Source organism: Micropterus dolomieu, linkage group LG23 (genome assembly GCF_021292245.1).
Source record: "Micropterus dolomieu isolate WLL.071019.BEF.003 ecotype Adirondacks linkage group LG23, ASM2129224v1, whole genome shotgun sequence".
Classification (NCBI taxonomy): domain Eukaryota; kingdom Metazoa; phylum Chordata; class Actinopteri; order Centrarchiformes; family Centrarchidae; genus Micropterus; species Micropterus dolomieu.
The window spans coordinates 28,508,536-28,529,396 of NC_060172.1; the positions used below are offsets into that span (position 1 = coordinate 28,508,536).

A 20,861-nucleotide genomic window follows, 5' to 3' on the forward strand; every position below is an offset into this window, starting at 1 on the left:
ACACATGCAGGCTTACATTAAATGCCTTGACACACAAACGCACAGATATGATGCCATGTCGTTTAATGTGTGTGTTTGTGTGTTTCTTCCAGCTGGCACATAAGAGCTCTGTAGCCAGACAAAGAGCGGTGCTCGGGGCCCTGTGCTCTGCCTGCTGGAGGTGGGTGGGGGGATCCTCCTGTCAGCCTTTGTGTCCTAATTGAAGTTTTTCTGCCTCTCAACCTTCCCGTCTTTCCTCCCCCATGCTGGTTAGAGGAGGATGAAGGGGGGGAGTGGCCTTGACAGGGGTTTGAGGCGAGGGTTTCATATCAGGCTTTGTTGCCGCTGGCATGATGCTCTTCTTTAATTTCCCTCCTCTGTAGCACATGCGTTCATACCCACAGAGATAGTTGGGCTTGATGAAAAGAAAGGGCACTGCGTGCTGATGCTGTCAGCTCTGTCTCTGAGAACAGGACGCAACAGGAGAGCTAATGTGCTAAACGAGCTAATGTGCCCATTAAAACCTGACGGAGAGATGATTAGAAAATCAATAAAGCAGAAGCATGACATTCTTAATTATATCATTTGTTTATTACCTCACTTGGTGATGGTTCATTTCTGTCTTTCTGTATCTTTAAAAAATGTGCTCATGTCAGTTTTTTGTACCAAGCATAATCAAAAACTTCTAGAAAAGATAAAACGGCTACATAATTGTCTAGTATGTTTTCCATTTGTGTCAGCTGATATGTCAGTGTTCAGCTCTGTCCACATACACACATGCGCACACACACACACACACACACACATACACACACACACGTTTGTGTTTCTCTTTCATGTTTGTCCAGCGTGTGTGTCTGTGTGTAGATAAGTTGGGCAGAACAAGTGGCCACAAGACGGGATTGGCTTAAAACATGACATCTGAACCAGCTACTTTCTAACTGAATGACTCCGTTTCACACACAGCAGCTCATTGTTGTGTTGGCGGTCTAGTGGCAGTGATCCTGAGCTGGCTATATTCTACAGAAGCCTGTAAAAAAACACACACTCAAATACATTAAACCATCATCAGGAGAAGGCAACCAAATCTCTTCTAAGTCTAGTTCCTCCTTGCCTGTGTGCATATAGAGTATGTTTTGTTTTAGAAATCAAAATAACTATGGCCTGCGACTGCATTATCAGTATGCTTTATAGATGTCAGTTTTCGGAGTTAAGACAGTGCTGGAACAAAAAAACATTTAAGTATGCTGCCCCTTCCATCAGGAACAATACACAAAACAACTTGAAAATTAAAAATTTGTGAATTCAATTTAGTTATACAGAATCAAGAAAAATGGTGCTCCTGATCAATGCTTTAGCTTCTAATTTATAGCTTTTGATTAATTTAGATGGATTTGAAAACTCACCTGTATATGGATCTTAACTGGGATGGTCTTTTCTAGCGTGTGATTGTTCCCGTTGCCTGTAAGTTGTTTGTTATTTGCATTTATAGCCTTGTTTTTATGCTGCCTTTTGGTCAGTTATCTCTTGAAAAGAGAAAAGAGGAAGAGAGAAGAAAAAGAAGAAGAGAGAGGCTGGATTTGGCAATCATTCGGTGGCATAACTTAAAGAGATAAGGAATCTGCCAGTTAACTCACATTTGACACAAGCCTCATTGGTACACAGCCTCTGCTTGAAGGCACAGAGAGAGAGAGAGCAAGAGAGAGAGAGAGAGAGAGAGCGAGAGAGAGAGAGACATGTCAGGAGTGAGGGAGAAAGAGAGGCTGATGAGCCATTCGCACTGAATCAAAGCTAGAGAGAGGGGAGGGGCAGATGGGAGTGAGCGAGCAAGCCAAAGAGAGAGGGAGTGCTTCTCCCTTCCCCTAGCAACGGTCGGCGGTGGTCGTATCCAGCCTGTTGTTTTCTCTCTCTCTCTCTCTCTCTCTGTCACACACACACAGACACACAAACACCACTCACTCATTCACTCCTTCGGCTCGCTCGCTTGCTCGCTAGTCTGCCTGTTGGACCCCGGGGGTGTCTTTTGACATTTTTTCCAAATGATTCTTTTTGCTTCTTCCTGCGATATGAAGGCTGTTATTCAAGGATAAGGAAAATAAAAGAGACAACGGGAAAAGCAGCAAGAGAAAGGGACAGAAGAAATAAGAGAGAAGCAGAGTGACTGAGATAAGGAGAGAAAAGAAGGATGGAGCCTCTCAGTGCTCGTGGCCTGCCCCGGCTCTCCTGGATTGACACCCTCTATAGCAGTACGTATCCCTCCATCCATCTCCGTACTCCTCTCCACACATCGCTTCCCATTTATCTATGCGCTCGTCTTTACCTCTTGCCATTTTACCCAACACCCACTCCTTCTCCATCTCATGGGCTGCCTGTTCGTGTTAACAACCAGAGCTACATGCACACAGAGAACACTTTGCATTTCCTCTGGACTTCCAATTAGCGTGCATCACTGTGGCTGTCCATAACAAGATGGTCAACTCCTTCCTTTGCCTCGGTTCCCCCGAGTGCGAGTCAGGCTTACAACCTGGAGGTAGAACTTTATGTTCCATCCTATCGAGGACACAAGCTGTCTGATGTTGAATTTTTAATCCGCTCTTTATTGTGGTCTTCATGCTACGCTGGAGACAAAGTCTGACATGTCATACTGTACGCTGGGTCACTTTGTTGCTGTTTTCAGATCAGGCATTAACAGCGCTTTCAGGTTATGATTGAGACAATTCCCACTGCTTTCTCTCCTAAATTAGCCAAACCTTGATTTATTTTAACTGTATATAATGGAAGAAACTTTTCTATAAAAGGTTATATTTAAATTAGGATGATTTACAGAGATCAGAGTTTGAACAATTGTTTTTCAGGCTTTAATTTAGAGTAGTGAGTGTATACCATTCTGCAGTAATTATACACATCCCATCAGGCGCAGCTGTGATTCCCTGTTAGTGTGTGTGTGTGTGTGTTGGTAGTTTTGGGCACATGACAGCCTTGTGGGATTTGCTCTGCTGTGTCACCATTGTTACCATGCCTTAATCTGCTGGGAGGGAGTAAATAGGAGAAGAAGAGGGAGACGGAGTGGTGGTGTTTGGGATTTTAGTGAAATAGAAAGTAAGAAACTCAAAGTACAAGCATGTTGTCAGAAGTGTATTTGGTGGGCAGCTATCACTTCAGAAAGGTCTAGGAACTGTCCCAGACACTGAAGGCAGCAATGTAGTGATGATGTTATTGTCACTGTGCAGTCATCGGCCTGTGTATTTGGTTAATTACACATAATCAACATAAGTTTATGACTTTGCACATTATGTCTGTATTGTTTCTTAGCACTTATCAAATGAGGTGTGAAAATGAATGATTACGAGATAAACATATGTGTGGCTGTGGTGTGACCATTGAGCTTCACATATTTTGCGTGACATGGTTGCCTGTTTCGCTTTTAGAAACAGTTTTTTAAAAAATGTTATACTTGTTGGAGAGTAGACTTATTTACTTTCTTTCTGAGAGTTAGAAGATTGAAACCACTCTCGTGTCTGTGCACTTAATATGAAGCTAGAGTCAGCTATTAGCCCTACCCTAGCACAAAAACAGCTAGCCAGCCTCTGTCCAAAGGTTTAGAAACGTTTAAAGCTTGTTTGTTTAATCTGTATGTAAACGAAAGTGTAAAAATGACATGTGACCATTTCTTGGCCCGGTGAATTGACTTCCGGGCTAGCTATTTCCTGCAAGGCAAGGGTCACAGATTGAATAATATGTAAAAATGATGATCATGAGAGAAACAAGCTAAAGGCTAGTTAATCTTATATTGAAAACCTGTTCACAATGTATAGAGAAAATTGATCAAATCATGAAAGGGCTAAAGAACTAAATGCCATCATAATTATTAGACGAACTGAATTTGCCATTTATTTTCAAATAAATCGTCATAAAACAACAGTCAAACTCACCATTCATGTGGGCTGTTAGATAATATTGTACATATCCAACAGTCATCAGCATGCAGGAAACTTGCTAGCGTATTAGCTTACTAGCCATAGTGGTATTTTGTCTACTGCCGTTAGTCACGTGACCCTCATCTTGCAGGTCGTAGCGGTCGTTGAGTCTTCCATTCCAGTCTTTGTGCTAAGTTAAGCTACTCGCCTGCTTGCTCTAGCTTTATATTTAGCATACAGTCATGAGACCCATATCGATCTTACCCATCTATCTCTTGGCAAGAAAATGAATTGGCGTGTTTCATGAGATGTCAAAGTATTCCCTTTAAAGTGTCATAGTTTATTTTCTTTGTCTAATGGTGTAGCATCGTTATATAATATTGGACTTTTTATCAGATACCATTATTTGCCTGTACCTGTGAATGCATGATGGCACTGGATTATCATAGGACTGCATGCATTAGTCCACTTACTAAAATATGGATCAGGTCAGTGTAACTGTATGATAATGAATTTTTATCACCAGGGACTGTATACTTTTTTAATGTTGCTATTTTGGTTCTGGCGTTGCTGTGAACAGAAACAGAATACGTCATAACTTAACACCTAATGTGCTTTAACACATTTGAAATTCTATGAGAGGCCGGATGTGTACAATAGAAGATGGAATATTAACATTACAACAGGCTCCATCCAGGCTTTGCTATGAGCTCTTCTGAGGGAAAAGGGCATACTCCTTTTATTCACCTGTCATTTCATCATCCTTTTGCTTCCCCACCATCCTTTATCCTATACGTGTGTGTGTGTATTGTGTTAGTAAATTGGTACATCAAGGGCTGCTGAGTTGACCCCCTTCCTCCACTCAGGGGAATAAAAATACACTACCGCTTTTGTGAGCTTTTTTGGAGGCTACTGTTAAGTTCCTCCTCAGTACCACTACACTGACCCTGAAACAGCCCATTCACCAGTTCATGAGCTAGAACACATCCGCACATACAGCAGACCTAACTGTGGAAGATGACTCATACCTGGTTGTTAATGGTGTTTGACGACCCAGTCCCACTCTTCCTATAGTGTAGTGAAGTGTAATGTATGCATCCTTTCTCTTCAGCCACTGGAACTGTGTTAATGGCTCAATGTTAAGCGGTGACCACATCCTTAACTCACTGAGTAGTAGTGAGAATGGATGCTGAAAGCCACAGCCACCTAGTTGCCCCAAGAGGCTGAAGTCTTTCTGTTGAGCTCCACTGTTAGGCCACCGCGGACCAAGGCAACGTTTCCTCTGGTACGGCACGGGCCTACAAACTGAAGAAAGAAAGAAAGAAAGAAAGAAAGAAAGAAAGAAAGAAAGAAAATCTACAAATGCTTAAGTAAAGGTGTGGCGCTGAATGCATTCACATCAGTGTAAGCACACAAACACACCCCCAAACAAAATCACTGGCCCAGACCTCATCCCCCCATCAGTCATCCTCTGCCCCATTTGTCCAGTCAGCAGCATAAGTGGTAGACTCCCAGGCGGCTATTAGTCTTTGTGTAAGTGTATGTGTGTCAATTACAGATAGTTCAACAAAACCCTCTTAGTTCCCCTCTCATCTTTTGCTTTTCTCCCTCTTTTTTGTCTTTCTTCTTGTCTTGATCAAAATTTTCTGAGTGTGTCTCTCACACATACACACAATGTTTATGAGTGTTATTAAATTCTGCTGCAGGGTGAAAGGGTTTTTTGCACATGATCTGATTCCAGAAGCATTTTGGTGGTGCCGTTGTCTCAATTTTCTGTGTCCAGTCCATCTGTTAGCTCTGGATTGTGTATCACATTGGTTGTTCTTTTCTTTGTTGCTTCAGTGGTTTGTGTACATGGGAAATTGTCTTCAGCAGCAGCTTTGTACATTTGTTTGTCCATCTCTCTTCAAAAAGTGTTCAGTTGTTCATAGTTTGCACCAAATTTTGATCGATATATATTCTGTTGACGTGTTGGAATATCAGATAGGTAAAAGACCGTTCTCATGCTCCCATGTGTGATTAGCCCTTTGCCCCAGCAGTTTTGTCTGTAACCACTGACCTGAGACTCTTTGACACACAACTTTTTCAGGGCAAGTGGTCTGTCTAGATGGTAGTGAATAAACAGGGGCAGTGTCATAATTAATAAAAATTCCATCTAAAACAACCCTTTACTGGCTAAGATAACCATGTATATTAGATTGTATTCTCCATGGAATAATGGAATTATACATGGCTTTTCTTTGTTTTATACACTGAACAAAATTGTCATGAGCTGAACTCAAAGATCTCTATGTACACAAAAGGCCTATTTCTCTCAAATATTGTTCACAAATCTGTCAAAATCTGTGTTAGTGAGCACTTCTCCTTTGCTGAGATAATCCATCCACCTTACAGGTGTGGCATATCAAGATGCTGATCAGACAGCATGGGTATTGCACAGTGTGCCTGGCCACAATAAAAGGCCATCAATTTTTAAGCTCTTTAACATAACATTAACATTAAACATACACTGTTCTTTCTTGTGAAAAAAGACGATTTCACCCACCACCACCAAGTTACCCGCAGGTGGCGGGTTTTACTTTCTTCCCTGTGTGACACTCAAGTTTCTGTAGTGTCAGCTTCTGTCAATCTTAAGTCCATTGTACAACACCAAGTTAAGGTACAGCGTACAGAGTGTAATCACAGCCTTGGCGAGAAGAGAAACAATGAGAGAATCTCGTTTTATCACATCGCAATAATATCGCAAATGCAATTAATCGTTCAGCCCTACTTTTTATACTTGCATATTTATTTACAGGCCGCTCCGTTGAAAACATACCGAATCTGCATTGGTCTTTAAAAACCATATGCATTTTAGCACATTTTTACCCTAGTTTGCAATTGGTGAAATCATTGAATCACCTACAGGGGCCTTACACAGGAATCCTTGGCCTGTTGCCACCTACATAGCTAGAGTGGCAGACAGACTCTCACTCCTGACTCCTGCCGCCTGCGCTGTAACCTTCAGAGAAATAGCCAGATCTCCTGTCTGGCTTGCTCTGATGCCACGTGATGCTAAAGCAACATCAAAGGAAAGCTCGATTATGTAAGAGCCAGAATATGGGCATTTTGGGATGGCAGAGCCGAGGTGGCACGTGCACATGTCAAAACGATTTTCCCTAATCCGAGTCACAGTGAGGAAGGCTTGAATATATGTGCAGCTCTGAGGGAGCATTAAAATAAGTCTATCCTCATTTCTGTACTTCCTGTCAGTGTGTTGCGGAGTACTTGAGTTCACTCCAGCAAGCCATGTTAAAATACCACTGTGTGAGTCAAGATGGGCCATTTACCAATTTGTAAAGGGTCAGTATGTGCTGCATAATCCCTACTTTCTGCTGCCAGTATTTCCCGATAGTAATATGAAATAACATGTTTCTGGTGAGAAGTAATCAGCTGCCTGTCCTAGTTACATCTAACTAGTGCAGCAAAACATGAATGTAGTGTTGACTCATTGGTCTCACAAAATCCAAATTTGAGCAACAGAGTGCATCCTGTTTGGAGATGATGTGGGGCAAACATGTACACCATGGCTAAAAGTCTAAGGTACCTTTTCAATCAAGGCAAAAATGCTTCCAAACAAATACCTCTCTATCATCTTATTGGAGTAAAAGTCTTTTAAATCACCATCAAGACACATGTAAAAGAAAACTTCATTATGTATTAAAACCATGACTTCTTGCATGGAAAAAAAGTTATCAGTGGCTGATGCTGTTAATAAAGAGAGTACATGGTGTTTGTAATTAGAGCAAATTACAACAGTAGAAATGAAACAGATGCTAACTGTTTCTAGGTTCTGCCTTCACATTTCATCATACAGTGATAGGTTTCCCTGGCTGTCAAACCTTTGGTCTGGTTCCCCTCTGCAACTGTGTATGGAGGATGGATGGAGCCAACTTCACTGCTGGCTAGCTGCACCTTGGTGACTTCAGTCAAGTCCCAGTTCTGTCTCTTGAGTGTTTAATGTTTCTAGTTAGTTGGCTGTCACATGGCCTGCTTCAGCAAACAGAGGCACAGCAAAGTGATTCTGGACAGCTTCCCAGCAGAGAGTCGTTTGATACAACTACGCATTTCTCATTTATTACACCCTGCAAATTCTATTTTGGCCATCCACCTCTGTCTCTCTCTCTCTGTTTGTTTAGCCAATGGCTCTACCCTCAGTGCCAACAGAAACAGGTCCAGATCGATGGGTTCTGAAAGTGTTTCCAAACATGCAATTTGTGGCTTGACAGAAATGAACAGCAAAGGTCCTCTTAAACCTCTGGTTTACTGTGAGGATGCCACGTTTTTATTGTTTGTATCAAGTTCATAATGTTAGTTTATTTTACTTTAGGAGATCAGTGTCATCAAGCAAAATTGATTGAATATAGGGTTGGACAATAAAACAGCGATTTAATTTTCCCCAATAACAATATAACATGTTCAATAGATGTTTGGTTTAATTTAATTTTTATTTTTAAATCACAAATAAATTGGCACTTAATTTTTCTATTAAGACCTATTTTGTTGCGGAAAAGGGACTGAAAAAAGATTTTACTTAATGTTATCATTATAATTGTTTTGAATGTTCTACCTCAGATTTGTTAGGTGACCAGCAAGTGTTTGTCTTGTTCTGACCATGAAGAATAGTTTAAAACCACAATTAACCATCTGGTTTCTTGGCAAAAGAAACAAAAATCCGCCTTTAAACTTGAAATAATGATTTAAGATTTATCGTGATATTTATCGGTATGGAATGATATGAAATTTTTTTATCGTGATCACATTTTTGGCAATATCGCCCAGCCCTAATTGTAAACAAAACCATTATGGGGAATCAAACCCCGGATCTCCACGGCTGGAAGATTGTTAATGCTTGTTCATACCATTATTAATCAATTAATTGCTGTTAGCACTACTGGCGCTACCACACTGTGGCACAGTCACTCTAAAATAGCCACTGTCCAATGTGCAGTTAGAGTAAGGTTTTGCTATTCAGGAATGAAATAGTGTGTTGTGTAATTGTGCTGTATGTCAAGTCTTGAATCATTGTCTTCCCACTGAACAAGCTCCTCCATTATCCTGATCAATAGATGAAGCTGTTCCTTCCCTTCACTGTACTGTAGCTATAGAAACAGATATTCAAATCTGTTCTCAAACACTCAAACTAAGCGAGAGAAAAAATCTGAGTCAGCCTAAAGCAGTGCTCTTATCTAATACCGTTGTCTCTACTGCCTCTTCTATGGCTCTTCTCTGCTTTGTGATCAAGCATCTTCCTCCCATCAGGCCTGGTAAGGGGTTCGCACTTATGTAATCAGCTTCATGTTCATTTCTCCAAAACAGCCAGCCACACAACAGTTGTGTGATGCTGCGGAGGGAGAGCCAAATGCTCAGTGCATCGACTGTCAGACAGAGAGAGAGAGAGACTGGGCTGGTACTCATGACAAAGTAAACAATTTAACTGATGCTCTTATCCAGCAAGACTTAAAATCCCACCTTTATCAACAGATATACCCAAAAGACATACCGTCCATACTGTACCATAGATATTGTTTAAGGATCATGTCAGGATCCACTTCAGAAGACACTTTATGTAAAGATGCACCTGTTACAGTTTTGTGGCTGTAATAGAGAAGAGCATCCTATTATCACTAAGCCATATCTGTGTATTTGCACACTATTTGGCTAGGTAAAATTCAGATGTCTGGTGTTGTCATTTCCCCACTCAAAGGCCAATAGGATACAAATTAAACATTTTAAAGTTAAACAAAAAACAACCTGTAACAGCTTGCTTGCACCAAGCAAGCTGTTACTGCTCAGACGTCACTCAAATCATTTTACAGAGATTTTAGTTGTTTAAGTTTGTAATTTCAATTACTTGTTGCAGGCACATCTGGACTAACAATTTCAAAACTATGTAATGCAGCATGAAATGTGCAGCTCTCTTCTGATCACCATACAGCATACAGAGTGTGTTGATAAAGACTGGAACTGTATCATTTAGTTAAAAATATTTTTCAGCCTTTATCAGGAATCATGATTTAAATTCATGAAAATCTAAAGGAAAACTGCAGAAGGTGTTTTAACTGAACATTTCAGTATTTCTAATATGTCTTTGGTCTAAAGGTCTTTACTATGGAAACTAAGACTGTCACAGTTACAGGAACTGTGCCGCTGGAGTGAAGAGGCCGCCCCATTAAGACATTACTTTCTCACCGTTCCGTGTGAGTAAGTCCAGCTGAAAGGGGTGAAGGAGAGATTTGGCAGTAAGTCATAACATTAACTTGCTTGCTTGCTCGCCCACATCACTGCTGGGGTTATAGTCCTCTGTACTACGGCCGCCTGCGTTTGTTCAATGACAACCTTGTGAATAATAGATGATGCTTTTGGCTCAGCTGAGTGATGTTGTTGTGGCTCTTTCACACACAGCAAATATGCTACAGTAAAGGGCTGAACGATTTGCTGTAAAACTGTAATTTTATTGTAGTCATTTTACTGCTAGTAAGTGATGCTTGACAGTAAAGAGCTACCTTAATGACAAGTGACTGGGAACCTATAAATGATGATGCTGACTGATATGCGCTTTAGCTAATGTTAGCTTCTAACTGTAGCTTCAAGTCAGAGCCTATGTTATAAATCTCATAGTGTCTTCCCATAATAATTTGATAGTAGAGTATCTGGGTCATTTGGTTCTTACAAAAACAGTGCTCAGCATAAATATCCTTCTTATATTTGGGAAGAAAAACAACTTAGCTAGTGGGTACGCTAGCTGTCTAAAAGAGATCCGATGTGATTAGCTTGATTGTTTACCTAGAGAAAACACTCCAATGTGTTGGTCTTTTTTGAACAGTCCACTCTCTCTTTTCAAATATTACACAATACAGAGTTTCTTAAGGAACATCCGGTAAATGGTACAGACACAGACGGAGAGACCACCCTAACTCACAAAGTTAACACTTACTTGCTGTAGCTACTAAAATTAGCCGATGACATTTATCCAGTAGGTAACGTTTGAATGTCTTGTTATACGTTGTTGGTAATGATTAATTGTGCTTTTTGTATGCAAACAAATAGTTCACCCAAAGGTCATCTTTCGCCTCTGTTCCTTCAACAGCGGGCTATGCTTGTTCACTGGTGTTTTGTGTGCTTTTGTAGGAATACTTTTTTTAGTCAGACTCCAAATCAACTGCACAGTCAGTGTTTTGCATAGAAATCAAGGAATTATGGAATCATGTTAGACTGAGCGTGAGTGCTCTTTGCTGGTTTAGCTGAGCTGTAATCCAGCTGTAATACCTCAACATTGCAGCATTAGCTAGATTCTCCTTTCAATGCCAAATATCGTGCCATCTTCACATGGGTGATGCTCTGAAAATCCTTTGTTGTGCTTGATGTTAGAGGGTGTGTCATATGTCTGAGTGTGTTTGTGTTCTGTGGGGACCATGTCCTGAGGGGCTAGTGCTGTGTGTGTGTGTGTGTGGGGGGGGGTGTTTGTGTGTGTGGGGGTGTGTGTGTGTGTGGTATGTTACCATCGACAGCAGCCATCCTGTAGGGCTATGGTAACCACCAACCGGCTCTTCCTTTGCCAGCCATGCTCCCCTTCTCCTCAGCCAATCGGCACAGAGTAACACCACCGTTCCGGCCAATGGTGTGGCTGGCGTGTTTACGTGCTCCCAAAAGGCAGGAGCCATGATTAAGCATTCAGGGTAGTCGAGCGAAAGGGAGGAGAGAAAGGGAAAAAAGAGGGGAGGAGAGGGGGATACAGGAAAGGGAGATGAGGCCATTAGGAGTTGAGAGGGCTGATGGATGCACTTGAGCAACGACCAGTCACCCATATAGACTCAGGTGAGCAAACACATATAGGTCATATATTGCTTCAGGTTTTCTTAAATGGATCACATTTCTAAATCATGGATTTAAATCTGACTTTATAAATGTTTGGTTGCATGTTTACAACTTATATATATATATATATGTGTGTGTGTGTGTATTTATATGTTTACATGCGTGATTGTGTGTGTGTGTGTCATTAAAAATTAACGGCCCCAGTAAGGGTTGGCCTTCTGCTCTCAGTTGGTCGTCTTTCTGCTGGAGTCAAAACGTGAATGTTCATATATAGTCTGGTTGTCTTTTTGACATTACATTGACCCTCAGTGAGAGAAGGGAAACATCTAGGCAGGTAGAAAGGTTAAAACATCTTTTGAGAGGTGTTTCATGCAAGGCGGTGGGACTATATCAGGAGGGATATTTGGGATAGTATGGGGGAAGGGGTGTAAAATCGGGATGCTTAAGTTAGCTTTTAACCTACAGTATAATGGATTGGTTGAAAACTCACAGTGATAGGAAGCTGTAGCAGAGAGATACATGCCTGTTATCCTTCCCCTGTAAATGTAAGAGTACTTGATTAACATGAAGTTTATTGATTCATGTTTGCCTACTGCTGTTTTTTGTGGTATATTCTACCTCTCTATGATTTAAATTGGATACTGGCACCATTACGGACTATGATTTTATTCACCACTTAACTGTGACCTTTTGCAGAAGGACCAAACTCTAAATCAATGGAGTGATATCCACAAGGTCTCTCTCCCGTCTGTTTGTGTGTGTGTGTGCTGACACACATTGTGTCTCAGAGTGCTTTCTATGTTTATCAGGCATCATGCTGCATTCCCTCTTACTCTCTTATCTTTTCTGTCACGCTTTCCAAGGTCTCGTTCAATAGAAATATTCTTAAACAAACACTGAGGCCAGCCGCATCGTCTGTAAAATCTGTTTGCATTCATGCACGTCTGTGCATAAATGGGAAAGCAGGATGGTTGGTGACACGTCAAACACCTTTTTACTGCTCAGCAGTAACAGTTAATGTCTGGAGAGCAAAGCATTGCTGCACGACCCTGGGAGAGTCAGAGAAATCTGCAGAGACCCGTTTCCTATTGGAATAACACTTTCTTTTCTGAAAAGTCATATTTACATTTAGTTGTTGTTTTCATTTATCCCTTATGCAGCTGTTTCCCTTTATACCTGCATACCTGCCATTAGTGCTTTTTAGGGACAGAGGAGTTGCTCTTTTTGTCTGAATAGTTACGTTTAGTCTCCACTTTTGATCTAGTCTCATAGACAACTAAATACCTACTGCCATAATTTAACACTGATTAAAAGTGTGCACTTATTCCAATTTTGTATTCAGAAAGATTTTATTTCACAAGCTGGCACTAAAGTGACTAAACCAGCAGCCTCTGGTTTTAAAAGCAGTAACTGTTGCTGGCCCTGGAGGTTTTTAAAGCTTGAAAGTAAAAAGAAGTATATAAAAATATCTGGCTTGGTATGGTGCAATCATGTGCAATAGTTTTCAGACCCGTATGGTTGATATGCACTTGCTTATGTAGCAGGCTGTTAGAAGATTTCTATTTTAACACAAGTGACCACAATGACATGATTTTCAAAATAATACCAGCTCTTTGACAACAGACAGCATAAACACTTTTTTCATAACAGTGTGGGACGACTATTCTCTAAATGCCAACAAATATCTCTGGAATTTAAAATTTCAAAATATTCCCCCAATCTGCTCAAATAAATTACAGAATGTCCTTGTAAGTAGTTATATCCAGCAAAAAGTTTTATGTATTCTCACTTGGTGTGTTAAACCCACACACTACCAGTCTCTTGTTTGCCTAATTAGTTTCCAGATTATTCTCTTCTTTCTTCTTCGCCACAAACATTGTCATCGATTTTTGTGCTCACTTCGACTCCGCAGGAGCAGGGTCTTTTCCTTTGATATCAAAACTTGCTCTTTTCTGCCTTTCATTTCTGTTAATGCTGTTGCAGCACACCTCTACTCAGGGAGTCCTCTTCTATCTGACACACCTAGAGTGCATCAGACTCACTGCCTCTAATCTGCATCATATTCATCTAATTGGGCAGGGGAGTGAAATAAATAGACACTACAATCACTGCCAGGGTTGCCCCGAGGGCTATCGACAGCCGCTTGCATTTTAATAGCTTCACTCGCAGCACTTTTGTTTCACTGCACGGTTTGATACACTTTCCATTAGCACATGCCCACGAACGATTGCAGAGGGTACAGCTGCACACTGAGGTGTAGGTGCCCACACAGTAGAGCTGCAGTACAGTACATTGCTTTGCTGAACGTGGGTGTGTGTTGGCAGTGAATAGCTGTACAGTACACTTGGAGGATTGATTTCCTCGTACCTGCTCACAAACACAGGGAGGGAGGTGCAAGGTGGGAAGTGGGAGATACAGTGGATTAGTAAGGGTTTTGTAGACGTTTGTGTCTTTTTGTGTGTGTGCATCAGTGTGTCTGCACTTGAATGTGACCTCTTGTGTATGTGTGTGCAGACAGACACTGCTTCGGGCCCCGTGTACGACAGTGGTTGTCCTAATCTATGGAAGCAGTGGTTTGTATCCAACCAGTCTGAGCCTTGGGGATTCAAGCCAGCTAATTACAATGTATAGTGGCTGGCTGCCATGGTAACATTGGTTGGTTGGGTTTGGGGGGCCGCTGGCATGGGGGGGTGACGGCAATTCATGCATGTGGCTCTGAGGCGGAGGGGGTTCTTATCTCTTGCTGCCTTCAGGCATATGGCACATGAAGATATGCAGATGTAGCTGAATTTGTCATTCATTTGAGGTCTAAAGAGAATATTGCCTTTCATCGGACTCTTCTCCGGCAGTGGAGTGCTCTGGATGTGTGCTCACAGGTCGTGGAGTGGATAATGGGCACACATCTTCATTATCATCATCTCAGTACATTTGTAGTGGAATGCATACACAGAGTAAAAGTCTGATCACTCTGCCTGTGTTAGATGTTGCATGCTGTCATCGTCCATTGAAGCATCAGGCTTTGGATCCATCTCTTCCTTTTTTCCTCTCTGTCTGTGGTTCCTTTTGTCTTTCTTTCTCTATCCAGTAACTAATGTGTAGGAGCCCTGCAGTGTATTGACATTTTTAAAGTGTTCTTAGCCTTTAAAGCTCTTTCCTGAGCACCGTTGTTAGCTCTTTCTGAGGAGCCAACCCATTATCATCTTGATCGAGCTGGACGAGGGAAAGGGGGAACAAAGACCCCTGCTTAACTGGATGACTCACAGACTTTCAGACCGCAGCTGCTCACAGCTCTCGACACTGGCTTAGTTAGCATCATTTAGCATTACTGTAACATCAAGCCAGTTGAAAGTAGAGTTGGGGGTGGGGGCGTCCTATTTGTTGAAACAGAAAATGCGCTCACTGACGTTTAATACAGTTAAATTTTGGGTCTGAATCACTAGAACGGCCACAGTTGTCCTTTCCTCTCAGGTAGTCATATAATATGCGGATTCTCTCTATGCAATAGAACGAGATTAAGCTCAACAAAGATTATCAACAAAGATAATTTATTTCGTTATTTCAACAATGGATGCATGCCTTTGGAAGTAAATTAGTATAAGTGAGGTAAAAACACACTCTTTTGTGAAATAGGATTACACCTTGAATTATTCCCAGAAGTGATCTGACTTCTTTCAGTGGAATTGTACAGGCCAATCACACTTGATGTCCTGATAAGTATCAGAATGTGTCGAAGTTGACCATGACGCATTCACACCTCACCATGCCACAGCATCCACACATAAACTTGGTAACCTGTATTTACTGCTATTCCTGCCTGGCACATCCTGTGACATGCATGTGAAATCCTTGTGAAATTCATGTGAAATTCATGTTGTTTTTAGAGTATTAAGCTCTAAACATTCTCAGCTTGTGTCCGGTGTTGCTTACGTCTCTCAGTAGAGTAGTAAATGCAGCCTGTAGTGGATGGCTGGTTCCAGTGAAACCCATAAGGGAACATGTTTTATTAAAATACTCTCTGCTTAGTTAATTAGATGTGTTTTTAAATGTAGCAGTGAACTTTAGTGGTTTAGAAACCATCATCTTAAATCCCCCCCTTGACTATTCCTTGTATAAGACTCTGATGTGCTGTAGTCGACTATTGTGCAACAAATATCTCTTAACAGTATACTTCACCAATATCTCAACTACCTCTGAGGTATTGGTGAGCTTCCTTGTCAAATAAAAATTCAATTTAAGCCTCAAACAACAGGCTAGATTTGAATCCGTGATTGTAATTATAAACATCTGCTGTCTGTTTCTGTGTGCACATGTGGCCGTGTTTTCACTGACATCTAATGCAGTTGTATGAGGATCTGTGTGTGTGTGTGCGTGCATGTGCGTGTGTGTGTGTGTGCATAAGGATGAAGGTGGGTGTGTCTGCATATTAATCACTACATAAGCTGGATCGATCACAGTTGAGCCGGTCCTGGAGGAAGCAGCGTGCATTAAAGAACACAATCTGTTGCTGCACATCTGCCTCTTTGGCCAGCGGCTGGTTGTTGTGAGCGTTTACCTTTTGTCTCAGGACATGTTTTTGTTTTTTTTACAGATCTTTTTTTGAGGAGAAAGAACTCCGAGCATCTGATGATGATGATTATTGAGTTTGTTCATGCTTCAAAATGCCATTAAGAGCTATTGAAGCAGCATTTCCTGTGCAATAATTTTATTCTTTTTATTCTGTCCTTACAGCTTGTAGCTGTGGTAGGCAACATTGGAGAAGCAGCAAGAGATGGCTAAATTTTCCTACTCCAGCTTTAAGAGCAGCTTAAACTGCGGTTCAACCTGCTGGACAATATTGAGTAATTTGTATAAAATGTAACAAATGTAATGTATTTTTATATTTAATGTTGTCAAACTCCAAATACGTCTATACACTCACCAAGCTCCCCTCTTCTTTTTATAGCTTTTTATTTGAAGCATCTGTATTTGATGGAATTAAATTGGCTTCCAGCGATGCTATATATTTGCTAGTTCTGTCCTCAGAGTCTCATGTCATGTTGCTGCTTGGAAAATACTTTATGTTGATGAGTGGAGTAACAGGCCCAGGCTATAAAGATAGACCTTCATAAAGGCTTTTAATTTCCCCAGTGTCGCCTCCTGATTGATGACCGCAGGACAGGGAGGTGTAAAAGCTTACATGTACACCGTCAACATACACACATACACACACAATGACCACACATCTGTCAAACCACTGATGTGCTGTCTAAGTGTCATGGCTCCACAGGGCCAGGAAGACTAGTAGCTGAGCAGAAGACTACAGGAGGCAGCACTCTGTCTTTTTGTTTTCCTTTCCTCTCTCTGTCTTTTATCTGGTCTTCGGAGAATTGGAACTGTTATGGTTGAGCTCACTTACATCTTTTGAGGGTGGCACTGAAGACACAGAGGAATATCTTGTCAACCACCCAGAACACACACACACACACCCCATATATACAGTAAAGACAGTTGAATAATAAACATGTACAGACATGTCGAGACTCTCTCATAACATACTTTCTCATTTTAATTACCTCCCCAAAGAAACTTGGAGGTGCACAACAGCCCTTGCTCATAAACGCATATCTCTACTGTAAAAATTTATGTGTGTACTTGTGTGTGTATGTGTGTGTGTGCGTCCGCTCAGTCAGTTCAGCCATGCACTTTTTACAGAGGAAGTTTGCAGGGCTGCTTCTTGGTGCCCACACAGTGTTAGCTGGCTGCAGGGCATGATGTAATCCCTCTCCTCCATAGAAGAAATTGCTGAGCAAGGCAGCACAACTCCCCAATTGAATTCTCACACTGCAGCAGCTACTTTTCCTTCCCCTGATTTTATTAGTTTGCAACTTTTGTGTTTGCAACAGCCGGTCCACTCTCCTATAGATGGACAAGCGAGAGAGCTGGGAGGATGCCAATATTCAGGAGCTCCTCTGGAGGCTTTTTTTTTTTTTTATTGTCCCAAGGAGTCTCAGCACCTTGTCTCATTTTTGTTCATCAGCAGAAATGAATGACAGTTCTACTACAGCTGCATATCTTCATGTGTCATATGCCCACTAGTCCACTATAGTAAATAAATGGTTAAGTGTGGGCTGACATTTTGGCAGCTTCTCTAATCACTGGATTACTGCCACACTGAGATTACTAATATTTTTGATACTGATACTGTTGATTTTCTTCTATTTTCTGTACTTGAGAGTATATTGGATCACGATGTTGTTGCGTTAGCTGTTCTTTTTCTCGTTACCTCTAGTGTTTGTGTTCTTCCTGGATCTTGTGGCTGTTTTCACAAAGATCCAGTTTGGCTGTCCACAAGCTGTCAGGTGTTTCTGTTCCATCTCCTCGACTTGGGCACTTTGTGGTATGTTTGTCAGCTCGGTGGTTCAGCGTTCTGATGACTCCTTGCTTACACTCCAGGGGGTGGTGAGAGTCACACCCACAGAGGTTAAAAAGCTAGGACTCCCTGTCAATCAGTCAGAACAGAAGAAACCTCTTGGATGAGAGGCAAAACATCTTCCAGTATCTTCAGCCAATTCCATCTGCTCTTGATTTAACCCTCCTTCGAAAACTATGACCTGGATAAATCTTTACAAACATAGTCATGTAACATTACTATAGCTACAACAGTTAGGCTTTATTAATTAGCCAATTGACAGTATTGGCCATTATTTGGATGATTGGTCAGGTGTTTGAGTTTTTTTTTAACTAATGTGCCAAAAATGTGAGGATTCGCTGCATTTCTCTTTTTTTTTTATTTGAAGATTTAAATTTGCCTCTGTCTTTTGACATTTTATGGAACAAACAAATTAATAGAGAAAATAATTAGCAGAGGACAGATGTTCATATTAGTGCTGACTCATCTGTCAACACAGATTGTCACACCACATATACACAATCTGCTGCCACTGTTGCTTTGTCCACACCCTCACAGAATACTTAAAACTGCTGCTTCTACATTATGCATTAGAGTTAATTCAGAAGTAGGCAATGAGAAAATGAGTTTATCTCAACATGCAGGTACAGTAGCTGTGCAGAGGGCAGCTGTATTTGCATACCAACATATGCTTGGTGTTTTTGACGTTTCCACATACTGGAATGGTTTGCAGTCGATGTAAATTGCTTTTATTATTTATTCTCTCAGACAGTTTTGTATGTGTCTGCCCATGTGTATACACCTGTGTGTCCCTGATGCTGTATTTGTTTTGTGTGGTGATGGAACAGTGGATAAGACGTATGTCTTTGGTGTGAGAGACCCGGGTTCAATTCCGCGCTGTGACACATTGTGTCGCTGAGCAAGACACTTAACCCCTAGTTGCTACAGAGGCGTGCAACCTCTGACATACATAGCAATTGTAATAAAAACGTCAGCTAAATGAATAAATGTAAATGTCATAGCTCTGTTACTCCCGAATAGCCCAGTGGACATTGGCTGTGTGAAGTAAGCCCTAGCAGGTTTCTGTAGTCCCGCTCACCCATCACATCACTGCCCATACCGCTTACCTCCGCTTAGGCACACATGCACACACAACTTGCTCTTTAAAAGAAACCCTCTTATGTCTGGGCAGAAAGGGCAGGTTACAGAAGGGGCCATTTTCGTTGACTTTGGTTTTGCTTCAACTGAATGCTCGGTGTAGTTAAACAGCTGGAGACTGTCCCGCTCGCCATAGCGGCTCTAAGCAGGGGTCTATGTGTGTGATGTCGCCTGGCAGTGGAGCTGTCTCTCAGCTGCCCAGTGTGGGTGTGAGGAGGCGTTGAGCACAGGAGAGGTCACAATTTTTCTGTTTTTCATCTTTCATTCTCTCATAGTCTTGCTGCGCAGCTACCTTCCTGGTGAGGGACCAGCAGGCGCGCGGTAGGAAATGAATATTATGTTCTAAATAGGTTAAAACTTTGCATAGCTGACACTGCCACTGGAATTTCAATTCTAAGCTGAGTCTTCTCATGTCAGCATCCCACCCATGCGCCATTTTATCACTTAACCCCAGAAGAATTAGAGAAACCTCCTCAGAGGCAGAGCACTGTAAAACACTTTTAGATTTTTAGATCTTTACCCAGTCTGTGTTTTATTGCGGATGTTCCCCTCTATTCATTGTTGAGCAGCAGTAACAGGCATGCAGGCTGTGGCCACGTGACAGAAGAACAAAACAGTGTGAGCCGTGTTCACAGCGATGGGTTTCTTCTTCTTAGCTGGAAGAGAGTGATCCATATTACCCCTGCAGAGGTTTGTTTAGTGTGGAGAGGTGGGTGAATATGGGAGTTTCAAACAACCTAGCAAGCAATTTTCTCTCTCTGTGTGGAGCCTTCAGCTAGTTTATGACTCAGGCTGTTCAGTTTTAAAAGTTTCTCTTGACCTCTGGTACAAATAGTGCAGCTCTTCCAGGAACATCGGCCACCTCCCGAAGTGATCAAACAGCTTATTGGCAAGCAGAAAGTATTTGCACCAACCTGGCCAGTTGTCATGGCAGCTTTGTCCTTGCCATGGAAACGAGGGCCGGTTATTGAGAGTGACAGGCGGATTTAGAGCTGTCCGTCAGGAGAGGTTAACGGTGAGAGTGATGTGAGCTGACACTGAGTGGAGGTCACTGGGTGGGTGTGTGGGTGGCTGGGTAGCAGGGATGGGGTTGCAGATTTAACTTGTTGGTTATGCAACAATATTTGGACTTTATTACACAGCAGGCATAACGCATGATCTCTACTGCCGTGCACAACACAGCAGTGATTGGAAAAAATTGATGCATCCCTGTGATCCATTGTTTCTCTGCTGCCAGCTGTCAGTGACTGCGTTTACATGCAGCCAATAACCCGTTCAAAACCGGGATATTAGCAATAACCCGGTCGCGAACGGCCATGTAAACACCGGCAAAAACCCCAATATGCTCATATCCCGGATATTATACCTGGGGTACCCCTTTTCTAACCCGAATTTTTGGTCATGTAAACGCGTATCGGCATATCCCCATAGTGATTTGTGTTCTGCGCATGTTCTATTCGCAAAGAATCTTGGTCTTTTGAGTAGAGGAACTTCTTGTATGCGCCAAACCCGCGTGCAGTATACGGAAGTAAACGAGGTAAACATGGCGAGACGCAGCACAG

The 20,861-nt window shown here is 41.8% G+C and overlaps 1 protein-coding gene across 2 annotated transcripts in view; it reads left to right on the forward strand.

The window, feature by feature from the left end:
- abr (ABR activator of RhoGEF and GTPase) overlaps positions 1-20,861 on the forward strand; it is a 125,356-nt gene that overhangs the window by 19,252 nt on the left and 85,243 nt on the right. The window contains exon 1 of one of the 2 annotated variants that reach the window (XM_046039551.1): positions 2,074-2,225. The exons of the other annotated variant lie outside the window; for it this stretch is intronic. Within the exon in view, the coding sequence (XP_045895507.1) occupies positions 2,165-2,225 (61 nt within the window). The 5' untranslated portion in view covers positions 2,074-2,164. Of the gene's footprint in view, positions 1-2,073; positions 2,226-20,861 lie in introns of those variants that run through there. 2 annotated transcript variants of the gene reach the window in all.